This window comes from Procambarus clarkii, chromosome 3 (assembly GCF_040958095.1).
Source record: "Procambarus clarkii isolate CNS0578487 chromosome 3, FALCON_Pclarkii_2.0, whole genome shotgun sequence".
Lineage (NCBI taxonomy): Eukaryota > Metazoa > Arthropoda > Malacostraca > Decapoda > Cambaridae > Procambarus > Procambarus clarkii.
The window spans coordinates 6,070,804-6,083,257 of record NC_091152.1 but is presented as its reverse complement, the minus strand read 5'-3'; the positions used below and the strand labels follow the sequence as shown (position 1 = coordinate 6,083,257).

The 12,454-nt window shown below is 39.4% G+C and overlaps 1 protein-coding gene across 1 annotated transcript; it reads right to left on the bottom strand.

Annotated features, from left to right (window-relative positions):
• Positions 1–296: 296 nt before the first annotated feature.
• On the bottom strand, positions 297–4,239 carry LOC138368193 (uncharacterized). Its single transcript, XM_069330662.1, has 4 exons — positions 4,123–4,239; positions 2,656–2,861; positions 1,704–1,845; positions 297–900 (listed from the first exon to the last, which is right to left on the bottom strand). The coding sequence occupies exons 1-4, from the start codon at positions 4,226–4,228 to the stop codon at positions 551–553; spliced, it is 804 nt and encodes a 267-aa protein (XP_069186763.1). The 5' UTR covers positions 4,229–4,239; the 3' UTR covers positions 297–550.
• Positions 4,240–12,454: the final 8,215 nt, after the last annotated feature.

Sequence of the window (12,454 nt, the reverse complement as noted above, 5' to 3'; positions counted from 1 at the left end):
AGAGATCAGCCCAAGCTTCATCTTGAGGCAAAGCTCAATGCCTTAAGCCATATTGATGCTCTGTCCACAGAGCATTCTCTCTCTCAAATCATAATAGTACACTAATGGTTCCCTACACCACCCCTCATTTGCAGCTGCAGCAGGCTTGGGTGACATGATGACTATGGGGTGCACAATAAACTAACACTCACAGAATGAGTATGGGCTGCACAATAAGCTACCTCTCACAAGATTAGTAATAAAGAAACATTAATTTTTTGGGTAGGGCGACTGAAACTCATCCTGGGGTAAAAATGTTTATTTAAATTTATTATAGTTAAATGAATTTAGTAAATTATTCCATATATTGTATTATAAGTGAATTGACACTAAACTATAAATGATACTAATAAGGTTTTAAAAATGAAAAACAGTAAAAATCCTTCATGTAAGATATGGAAGTTGAAAAGTAAATTAACTGTAAACTAAATTATAAACTGTAGACATAATATATAGTATTATAAGTAAAATACCTATAAACTACCAAATAATAAGGTGTAAGGAACCATTTCTATTGTTTGTCCTTTTTTACCTGTTTCCTCAGGTATTTTAAAATTCCCATTCCGTTGTTACTACACTGTTTTCCTGGTGTAGTTCCCTGTGGTTCAAATTTTACTACTTGTACTTCTTGCTGTTTCTGAATGATTGCTAATGGTAGCCCTTGTTGCACCTGCGGAACTTTTTGTAAATGTTCCACCTGCGGAACTTTTTGTACTTGTTGAATTTCTTGCACCTGCGGTACTTTTTGGACTTCATGCACCTGCTGCACTTGTAGCTCGTCATGATTTTTTTCCAGGGCATTATCGCTATCACCTTCTGATCCTAATGTAAGTTTATCTGCATCAAGCTTCCTTGTGCGTGCTGGAAAAAAAATAAAAATAAAAAATAAAAAATTTTGAAATGGAAGATCCTGTGTAACAAATTTAATCAGTTACTATGATCGAGCCGCAGAAATTTTACAGGAAAGATATGGTTGGGTTGACTGCATCTATCTGGACCTAAAAAAGGCATTCAACAGAATTCCACATAAGAGTTTGTTCTGGAAACTGGAACATATTGGAGAGGTGAGAGGTAAGCTTCTAACATGGATTAAAAAATTTCAAACTGATAGAAAAATGAGGGCAGTAATCAGAGGCAATGTATTGGACTGGAGAAATGTCACGAGTGGAGTACCACAGGGTTTAGTTCTGGCATTCATGGATAAATAATAAATAAATTGTTCATGATTTTTTTAGACAAAAGCTAGAATATGCAGCAGTTGTATGGTGCCCATATCTTAAGAAGTACATGTACAAACTTAAAATGATACAAAGACGTCATGGGTGTCATAGGGGCCCCAGCACACTGGTTTGCTAAAGGGCCCTTAATGCTGTCGAGACCTTATGGGCCCTTGGACCCATTACGTTAAGACATAGTGCTGTATTGGGCCACACGCTTTTTGCCATATACATCAACGACAGAGATGATTGAATTGAAATTATATATATATATATATATATATATATATATATATATATATATATATATATATATATATATATATATATATATATATATATATATATATATATATATATATATATATATATATATACATATGTATATATATATATGAGAGAAAATAATAGGTGGTGATATATTTATATATTATGTGAACTACTTACACAAAAAGAAGTTAGTGGTGAAGATCTTCTTGTCCTCTTCTTGTATTACGTTTTTTGGTAGGAAACCATGTGTCACCCGTGCTGGTCCTTTCTTGTAATAGATAACGATTGATTCATACCCACAGCCACGCAGATATGTTAGCTGAAAAGCAAATAATATTTAAACAATAACACTATCTGGGAAAATGCAACAAAATAAATGTTTGAAGCATAGCTGGGCATGTGCAATAGAACCCATAATAGAATCACAATACCAGAAATAAATATCTTTGATATCCCCAGAGTCAAAGTTATTCTGTGTAAATACTCTATGCAAATAAAGGGACCTTGTCTATGGAACTCACTCGCTAACAAATTTAAAAACTGTCCAACTTCTGCCATTTTAAAAAATAAAACCAAAAAGTACCTAATTTTATCTTGATAGTTTCCTAACTCGCACTGTATCTTATGAAATCCAATGCCAGAATATATGTGCCTAAACCATACAACTTTTCCATTGTAATCATTGCTATCACCTTATATCATGATTGTTATATTGAATGCATATCTTACTATATTATACCTTGAAATATTCCTCAAATTATGCTACAATTTATATGTTGATAACCCTCAAATTTTACTTTAATGTACATAGTAATCTTTGTGATACTTTCTTACAATGTACCAGCCAATTTTTTCCATTTTTGCTTTAAATTGCCTATTTAAAATTATCTGTTAGATTAAGGACCTGCCCAAAACACTATGTGTGCTAGTGGCTTTACAAGAATGTAAAAACATCAATGCTATGTACAGAACTCTCATAATCCCAGTGTGCTATCTTGTATATAAATAAATAAACAAATAGTATGTAAGTACTGTACAGTATTATTCATGTTGATTCTATACCTTATCAAGCAAGTTCAGCATAAGAAGAATACAAATGAATACAACAGATGTAGACAAACTTCAATACCTGATTTTCAATCCTTCGTAGAACCCGGCTTGCTGTATTTCGTTCTAAAGCCTTCTTGCCTTTAAGTAGAAAACGGGCTTCCTCTTCTTTCTTCATTAATTCTCTACTGTTTCGGAAGTCACACTGGCAGAACTTGCAAACATTGCTTCGGACATGCACACATTGTTTGCAGTTTGTGCATCTCCTCAAGAATTTTCCCTGAAGACCTGAAGGAAATAATTTTTAATAAAATACTTATATTCAAATGACCTATGCTGCAAAAATTATAAGTTAAATTGTTGTTAAAATGTACTACAGTAATTAAATATATTATTTAAATTATGAAATAATCTACATTAACACTAGTGAGAGCAATGTTAAAAATTTTAGGACTGCATCTGGAAATAACTTTAATTTTGTATGTGATTAACCATGCTGTAACTCGTATAACAAAACTGAGAGGAGTTGCATCCAACAGCCTGATTGACCAGGCTGTTAATTTCAAGCGAATACTATATTATTGGAAGAAAAAAAAATTATATATATATATATATATATATATATATATATATATATATATATATATATATATATATATATATATATATATATATATATATAATCAATATTGTAACTTTTTTTGTGTAATGACGTTTTCAAATAAAGTTAGATAAATATACACACATACCAAAAGAATAGGGGTGGTAGGAGAAGAAAATATGAAAGTGTTCAGTGAGGATCCACAAGGTCTTCTCTGAGTACTCTTTATTTTCTTCTCCGAGGCTATGGGTCCCTACACTTGCACCAGAGGTGGTACCCCTCATATATATATAATATATATATATATATATATATATATATATATATATATATATATGACAGTGTCAGATTCACCACCACCATCATACACCACCAGCACCATACACCACCAGCATCATACACCAACAGCACCATACACCACCAGCATCATACACCAACAGCACCATACACCACCAGCATCATACACCACCAGCATCATACACCATCAGCATCATGCATCACCAGCATCATACACCATCAGCATAATACACCACCAGCATCATACACCATCAGCACCATACACCACCAGCACCATACACCACCAGCATCATACACCACCAGCATCATACACCATCAGCATCATACACCATCATACACCATCAGCATCATACTCCACCAGAATCATACACCACCAGCATCATACACCACCAGCACCATACACCACCAGCATCATACACCATCAGCATCATACACCATCAGCATCATACTCCACCAGCACCATACACCACCAGCATCATACACCACCAGCACCATACACCACCACCATCATACACCACCACCATGTCAAATGGACAGTGTCAAAAAAATTATTCCCACATACTCCGTCACTATGTGATGGAGTACACATAGAACAGGGGACTGTAACAAATGTTCTAGCATAAAACTTTGTACAGTTTAGTAATTTCTTACCATTTGATGTACTAGGTAGATCCATGTGTGGTGAAGTTTTATAGCTGGAGCTGGAAGATCCTGTCGAGATGACTTCTTCAAAGAGACTAATAGCTTCCACACACATTGTGTTTTGAGTCTTCCAGTACTTGGCCTACAGTTACCAGATCTGATTTACAGAAACTAGTGAACTATGGAGATAAGATTGTTAATAATATACTTTTTTTGAGATTCATATGACTTGCAGCTTAAAAACCAACCTTATTTTAAAATAGTACACTAAAGTACATAGCAAATTGCGAAATTTGTAGCTTTAACTACTTTAAAGCTAAATTCTCAAGCTTTGAAAATAAGCACAATTTGCTATTTTAAGCGGAATCTGGCAACTCTGATTTAGCATGTAAACATTGACTTGCATTCACAATGTAGTTATTTATTTTTCAACAATTTAAAACGAGTTATGAAAATACACACATTGGTACATTATTGCAAAGGCACTATACTATATATATATATATATATATATATATATATATATATATATATATATATATATATATATATATATATATATATATAAATTGTTGCAAGTCGAGCAACAAATATTTTACATTGAACAACAAATGAGATCGGAAAAGCAGTATTGCCAAAATAGACCCCAGACACACCCTGTGGGTAGTAATGGACCCCCATACCAACCCTATGAGGGGTAGTAGACCCCATAATAACACTATGGGCGATAGTGGACACTATACAAACACTATGGGCGGTAGTTGACTTCATAGAGACCCTGTGGGCGGTAAGGGACCCCCTATCGACCCTGTGGGCGGCAGTTGACCCCCTACCGACCCTGTGGGCGGCAGTGGACCCCCTACCGACCCTGTGGGCGGCAGTGGACCCCTACCGAACCTGTGGGCGGCAGTGGACCCCCTACCGACCCTGTGGGCGGCAGTAGACCCCCCTATCGATCCTGTGGGTGGTAGTGGACCCCCCCCCTATCGACCCTGTGGGCGGCAGTGGACCCCCTATCGATGCTGTGGGCGGCAGTGGACCCCCTACCGACCCTGTGGGTGGCAGTGGACCCCCTACCGACCCTGTGGGCGGTAGTGGACCCCTACCGACCCTGTGGACGGTAGTTGACTTCATAGCGACCCTGTGGGCGGTAGTGGACCCCATACCGACCCTGTGGGTGGCGGTGGACCCCATACCGACTCTGTGGGCGGCAGTGAACCCTATATACTAATCCTGTGGGCGATACTGTACCCTATAGTCATCCTGTGGGGGCAATGGACGCCATACATATCCAGTGGGTGTTATTGTACCCCATACTTATTCTGTGGGTGGTTGGAGCCCCATACCCATCCTGTGGGTTATAGTGGACCCCATACTCATCCTGTGGGTGGTATTGGACCCCATACCCATCCTGTGGGTGGTTGTGAGCCCATACCCATCCTGTCGGTGTTAGTGGACGCCACACACATCCATTGGATGGTATTGGCTCCCATACCCTTCCTGTGGGTGGAAGTGATCCCCATACCCATCCTGTGGGTGGATGTGACCCCCATACTCATCCTGCGGGTGTTATTGGACCCCTTACCCACCTAACAGGTGGTAGTGGACCCTATACTAATCCTATAGTTTCCTATAATCCACACCATACCATCCTGTTTGCAGTAGTTTACCGTATATACATTCCAACATAACATCGTTTTCTGTTAGCGTTCTTACAAAACATTCTTTAAAGATTTCTAAAGCACAAACTATGGTATATAATATTGATTGGTGAAGCACTGTTATTCTATGTAATAATTTATTGTGCTTATTATAATTTACTAAGAACAACTAATATTTCTCAAAACAAAACTACGAGCCTTCAATAGGATGTAGCTGATCTGTAATATTATAAGAGCATGGACAATAGTAGGTGAATTTCACAACCCATGTGGGACCTGAAAACTACAATTTTCGTTATAATTGAACCAATCACGACTATTCAGCTATCTACGTTGATGGACGAGTACTGTGAGACGTAAATTGGTACGTGAGGAAGAGTTTGAGCCATGTAAAAAAGTTAACTGGGAATATATCACATATGTACTAAATCACATTCCACATATTGACTTTAAGCATTAAGTCATATATGTGCTGTCTTGTGTGAGAACGGGTTGATTCGTGTACTGGTTGTGGTGTGGTAGTAATGGGATACAAGTTGTGGTGTGGTAGTAATGGGATTCAAGTTGTGGTGTGGTAGTAGTGGTGTTCTAGTTGTACAGTGGTAGTAGTAGTGAACAAGTTGTGGAGTGGTTGTAGTAGTGTACAAGTTGTGGTGTGGTAAAAGTGGGGGTACAAGATTAGGTGTGGTAGTAGAGGCATATTAGTTGTGGTATAACAGTAGTCGTGTACTAGTTGAGGTGTTGTAGTAGTAGCATGCTAGTTGTGGTGTGGTAGAACTGATGTTATACTGGTTGTGGTGTGGTAGTAATAGTATACTAGCTGTAATGTATTAGTTGTGGTGTGGTAGTTGTAATGTACTAGTTGTGGTATGGTAATAGTAGTGGTGTACTACTTGTGGTGTGGAAGTAGTAGTAGTTTACTAGTTGTGGTGTGGTAGTAGTGGTGTACTAGTGCTGGTGTACTGGTTGTGATGTGGTAGTGGTGGTGTACTGGTGCTGGTGTACTAGTTGTGGTGTGGTCGTAATGGTGAACTAGTGCTGATGTACTACTTGTGGTGTGGTAGTAGTAGTGTACTAGTTGTGGTGTGATACTAGTGGTGTGCTTGGTGTGATGTGGTGGTAATGGTGTATTAGTTGTGGTGTGGTAGTAGTGGTGTACTGCCTGTGGTATGGAAGTAATGGGGAACTAGTAGTGGTGTACTAGTTATGGTGTTCTAGTTGTTGTGTGGTAGAAATAGTGTACTAGTTGTGGTGTGATAGTACTTGGTTACTAATTGTGGTACGGTAATAGTGGTGTACTAGTTGTGTACTCGTTGTGGTGTGGTAGTGTTAGTGTACTAGTTGTAGTGTGGTAGTACTGATGTACTAGTTGTGGTGTGGTAGTAGTTGGGTACTAGTTGTGGTGTGGTAGTAGTGGTGTACTAGTTGTGGTGCGGTAGTAGTGGTGTACTAGTTGTGGTGTGGTATTAGAGATGTACTAGTTGAGGTGTGGTAGTAGTGGTATACTAGTTGTAGTGTACTAGTTGTGGTGTGGTAGTAGTGGTGTACTAGATGTGGTATACTAGTTATGGTGTGGTAGTAGTGGGGTACTAGTTGTGGTGTGGTGTACTAGTTGTGGTGTGGTAGTAGTGGGGTACTAGTTATAGTGTGGTGGTAGTAGTGGTGTACTAGTTGTGGTGTGGTAGTAGTAGTGTACTAGTTGTTGTGTGGTAGTATTAGTGTACTAGTTGTTATGTAGTAGTTGCGGTGTACAAGTTGTGGTATTCTAGTGATAGAGTGGTATTAGTGGGGTACTAGTTTTTGTGAGGCAGTAGTAGTGTACTAGTTGTGGTGTGGTAGTTGTGGTGTACTAGTTGTAATGTGCTAGTTGTGGGGTGGTAACAGTTGGGTACTAGTTATGGTGTGATAGTAGTGGAGTACTAGTTGTTGTTAGTAGTGGTGTACTAGTTGTGGTGAGGAAGTAGTGGTGTACTAGTTGTGGTGTTGTAGTAGTGGTGTACTAAGTGTGATGTCCAATTTGTGGTTAGTAGTGGTGTACTAGTTGAGGTGTGGTAGTAATGAGATACTAGTTTTGGTGTGGTAGAAGTGGTGTTCTAATTGTGGTGTGGTAATAGTGTTGTTCAAGTTCTGGTGTGGTAGTAGTTGTGTACTAGGTGTGATGTGCTAGTTGTGGTTATTGGTGTTGTACTAGATGTGTTGTGGTAGTTGTAGGAACTAGTTTTGGTTAGTAGTGGTGTACTAGCTGTAGTGTGGTAGTACTGAGATACTAGTTTTGGTGTGGTAGTAGTGGTGTTCTAGTTATGGTGTGGTAGTAATGGGGTACTAGTTGTGGAGTTGAAGAAGTGGAAAACTAGTTATCGTGTGGAAGTTGTAGTGTACTAGTTATGGTATATTAATAGTGGTGTACAGGCTGTGGTGAGGCAGTAGTGGGGTACAAGTTGTGGAAAGGTAGTATTCGTGTACTGGTTGTGGTGTGGTGGTAGTGGGATACTAGTTACGATGTGGTAGTAGTGGTGTTCTAGTTGTACTGTGGTAGTAATAGTGAACTAGTTGTGGAGTGATTGTATTAGTGTACTAGTTGTTGTGTGGTAAAAGTGGAGGTACTAGATGAGGTGTGGTAGTAGAGGCATATTAGTTGTGGTATAACAATAGTCGTGTACTAGTTGCGGTGTGTTAGTAGTAGCATGCTAGTTGTGGTGTTGTAGAACTGGTGGTGTACTGGTTGTCGTGTGGTAGTAGTGGTATACTAGTTATAATGTATTAGTTTAGGTGTGGTAATAGAAGTGGTGTACTAGTTGTGGTGTGGAAGTAGTAGTGGTCTACTAGTTGTGGTGTGGTAGTAGTGGTGTACAAGTGCTGGTGTACTAGTTGTGGTGTGGTAGTGGTGGTGTTCTGGTGCTGGTGTTCTAGTTGTGGTTTGGTAGTAATGGTGTACTATTGCTGATGTACTAGTTGTGGTGTGGTAGTAGTAGTAAACAAGTTGTGGTGTGGTACTAGTGGTGTACTTGGTGTGATGTGGTGGTAGTGGTGTATTAGTTGTGGAAAGGTAGTATTCGTGTACTGGTTGTGGTGTGGTTGTAGTGGGATACTAGTTACGATGTGGTAGTAGTGGTGTTCTAGTTGTACTGTGGTAGTAGTAGTGAACTAGTTGTGGAGTGATTGTATTAGTGTACTAGTTGTTGTGTGGTAAAAGTGGAGGTACTAGATGAGGTGTGGTAGTAGAGGCATATTAGTTGTGGTATAACAATAGTCGTGTACTAGTTGTGGTGTGTTAGTAGTAGCATGCTAGTTGTGGTGTTGTAGAACTGGTGGTGTACTGGTTGTCGTGTGGTAGTAGTGGTATACTAGGAATAATGTATTAGTTTAGGTGTGGTAATAGAAGTGGTGTACTAGTTGTGGTGTGGAAGTAGTAGTGGTCTACTAGTTGTGGTGTGGTAGTAGTGGTGTACAAAAGCTGGTGTACTAGTTGTGGTGTGGTAGTGGTGGTGTACTGGTGCTGGTGTTCTAGTTGTGGTTTGGTAGTAATGGTGTACTATTGCTGATGTACTAGTTGTGGTGTGGTAGTAGTAGTAAACAAGTTGTGGTGTGGTACTAGTGGTGTACTTGGTGTGATGTGGTGGTAGTGGTGTATTAGTTGTGGTGTGGTAGTAGTGGTGTACTGCCTGTGGTATAGAAGTAATGGGGAAGTAGTTGTGGTGTGGTAGTAGTTGTGTACTAGTTATGGTGTTCTAGTTGTTGTGTGGTAGTAATGGTGTACTAGTTGTGGTGTGATAGTAGAGGGTTACTAATTGTGATACGGTAATAGTGGTGTACAAGTTGTGTACTCGTTGTGGTGTGGTAGTGTTAATGTACTTGTTGTGGTGTTCTAGTTGTTGTGTGGTAGTAATGGTGTACTAGTTGTGGTGTGGTAGTAATGGTGTACTACTTGTGGTGTGATGTTAGTGGGATATTAATTGTGATATGATAATAGTGGTGTACTAGTTGTGAACTCGTTGTGGTGTGGTAGTGTTAGTGTACTAGTTGTGGTGTGGTAGTGTTAGTGTACTAGTTGTGGTGTTCTAGTTGTTGTGTGGTAGTAATGGTGAGTAGTGGTGTAATAGTTGTGGTGTTCTAGTTGTTGTGTGGTAGTAATGGTGTACTGGTTGTGGTGTGATAGTAGTAGATTACTAATTGTGGTACTGTAATAGTGGTGTACTAGTTGTGTACTCGTTGTGGTGTGGTAGTGTTAGTATACTTGTAACACGGGTTCGGGTTCCTCTCTCTTTACTTCCTTCTTTCTACTCCCTCTACCCGTATTCTTACTTTTATTTCTAAACCAAGGGACTCCAAAACTTTTACCAAAGCCAACTCCACGCCACGTGGTCCTAAGACGATTGACCGACTTAGGATTCTACACCCAGTATGACGTGACCTAAGCTCTGAACAAAACCCTAGAGTCACCTCTGCTGCCACCACCAGACCAGTAATACAAGAGCAATGATCGAGGTCTGGATCGATCACGCTAATTAATCAACCTAGGGGCTTGATCCCCACTATAAACGATGACCTTGAGTGTGGAATAAATTACACGGTAATGATAATTCCGATTCGATGTTAGAATCGGCGCCCAATGCAACTCTGCCTCGTGTGGACCACGTGACCAGGACAAGTATACACATAAAACACATGGAAACAATAAAATGCAAATTAATAACAAATTTAATTTATTAAAAGAAAACTAAAACAAAATCTAAATATGTTCACTCCCTATCACTTTAACACTCCCTACTTGACCTGAGTGGCAAATGAGACTATTTCTATACTTAACAATAGCAACTATACCTTGGGCGACCACAGCTCTAGGTGTTGGGGCTGTTCTTGGGGAGAGGTAAGATGTTGACCTCTTATCCCAGCTGCTTCCGTGACCACACTGATCTCTCTCTTGTCTGGACTACCCCAGACAGAACATTGTATCCTTCCGCATCGCTTACCCAGTTACTTTAGCAAGGTTAAGTTATAACAATTAAACTCTGTTGTACTTAATTGATCCAGACTGGTTGAATTATTTTACTGAATTAAATTACAAACATCTAACGGCAGAGCTGTTCCCGATCACAAAAATGGTTATTAAAACTTTGAGAAATCGTAGACCTGTCAACCCCTGATGACCTATGACCGCCGGTCACTCCGCCTCAAAAGTTAGATCTGATTCGTGACGTCACTGATGGTGACTTAAACTCAATAATTAGAATACTCTTGATATTGTATCCAGTACTATTATACAATACAATTTTAATGCAAAATGAATAAAGGCTAATTTTCTCTAAATTACTGAATACTATAGGATGATTCATTTTACGCAGCTATGAACAAAGCGTTGGTTATTTCCACCGCGAATTCCCCTGGGGGTCAGGTCACCATGCGGCTCAGCTTCCCATTCTCTTTTGTCGATAAACCACTCTGGATAATTCTTACAACAGCCTAGTTTGTTACATACTAGTTGTAGTGTGATAGTAGTGATGTACTAGTTGTGGTATACTAGTTGTGATGTGGTAGTAGTTGGGTACTAGTTGTGCTGTGGTAGTAGTAGTGTACTAGTTGTGGTGCGGTAGTAGTGCTGTACTAGTTGTGGTGTGGTATTACTGATGTACTAGTTGTGGTGTGGTAGTAGTGGTATACTAGTTGTAGTGATGTAATAGTGGTGTATTAGATGTGGTGAACTAGTTGTGGTGTGGTAGTAGTGGGGTATTAGTTGTGGTGTGGTGATAGTAGTGGTGTACTAGTTGTGGTGTAATAGTAGTAGTGTACTAGTTGTAGTATACTAGTTGTGATGTGGTAGTAGTGGTGTACTAGTTGTGGTGTACTAGTTATAGTGTGGTAGTAGTTAGGTACTAGTTGTTGTGAGGTAGTAGTGGTGCACTAGTTGTGGTATGGTAGTTTTGGAGTACTATTTGTGGTGTGCTAGTTGTGGTGTGGTAGTAGTGATGTACTAGTTGTGGTTCACTAGTTGTGGTGTGGTAGTATTGGTGTACTAGTTGTGGTGTGGTAGTAGTAGTAGTGTACTAGTTTTTGTGTGGTAGTATTGGTGTACTAGTTGTTATATAGTAGTTGCGGTGTATAAGTTGTGGTATTCTAGTGATAGTGTGGTAGTAGTGGGGGTACTAGTTGTTGTGAGGTAACAGCAGTGTACTAGTTGTGTTGTGGTAGTTGTGGTGTACTAGTTGTGGTGTGCTAGTTGTGGGGTGGTAGCAGTAGGGTACTAGTTATGGTGTGGTAGCAGTGGAGTGCTAGTTGTTGTTAGTAGTGGTGTACTAGTTGTGGTGAGGTAGTAGTGGTGTACTAGTTGTGATGCACTAGTTGTGGTGTTGTAGTAGTGGTGTACTAAGTGTAATGTCCAATTTGTGGTTAGTAGTATTGTACTAGATGTGTTGTGGTAGTAGTTGGGTACTAGTTGTGGTTAGTAGTGGTGTACTACTTGTGGTGTGGTAGTAATGAGATACTAGTTTTGGTTTAGTAGTAGTAGTGTTCTAATTGTGGTGTGGTAATAGTGTTGTGCAAATTCTGGTGTGGTAATAGTGGTGTACTAGGTGTGATGTGCTAGTTGTGGTTCGTAGTGTTGTACTAGATGTGTTATGGTAGTTTTGGGGAACTAGTTTTGGTTAGTAGTGGTGTAGTAGTGAGATACTAGTGAGCTGTAGTGT

Coding starts and splice junctions, on each gene's coding strand:
- LOC138368193 (XM_069330662.1), bottom strand. CDS start 4,228: ATGTGTGTGGAAGCTATTAGTCTCTTTGAAGAAGTCATCTCGACAGGA. Junction 2,862..4,122: donor TCTACCTAGTACATCAAATG/GTAAGAAATTAC, acceptor TATTTCCTTCAG/GTCTTCAGGGAAAATTCTTG. Junction 901..1,703: donor CACCACTAACTTCTTTTTGT/GTAAGTAGTTCA, acceptor TTTTTTTTCCAG/CACGCACAAGGAAGCTTGAT.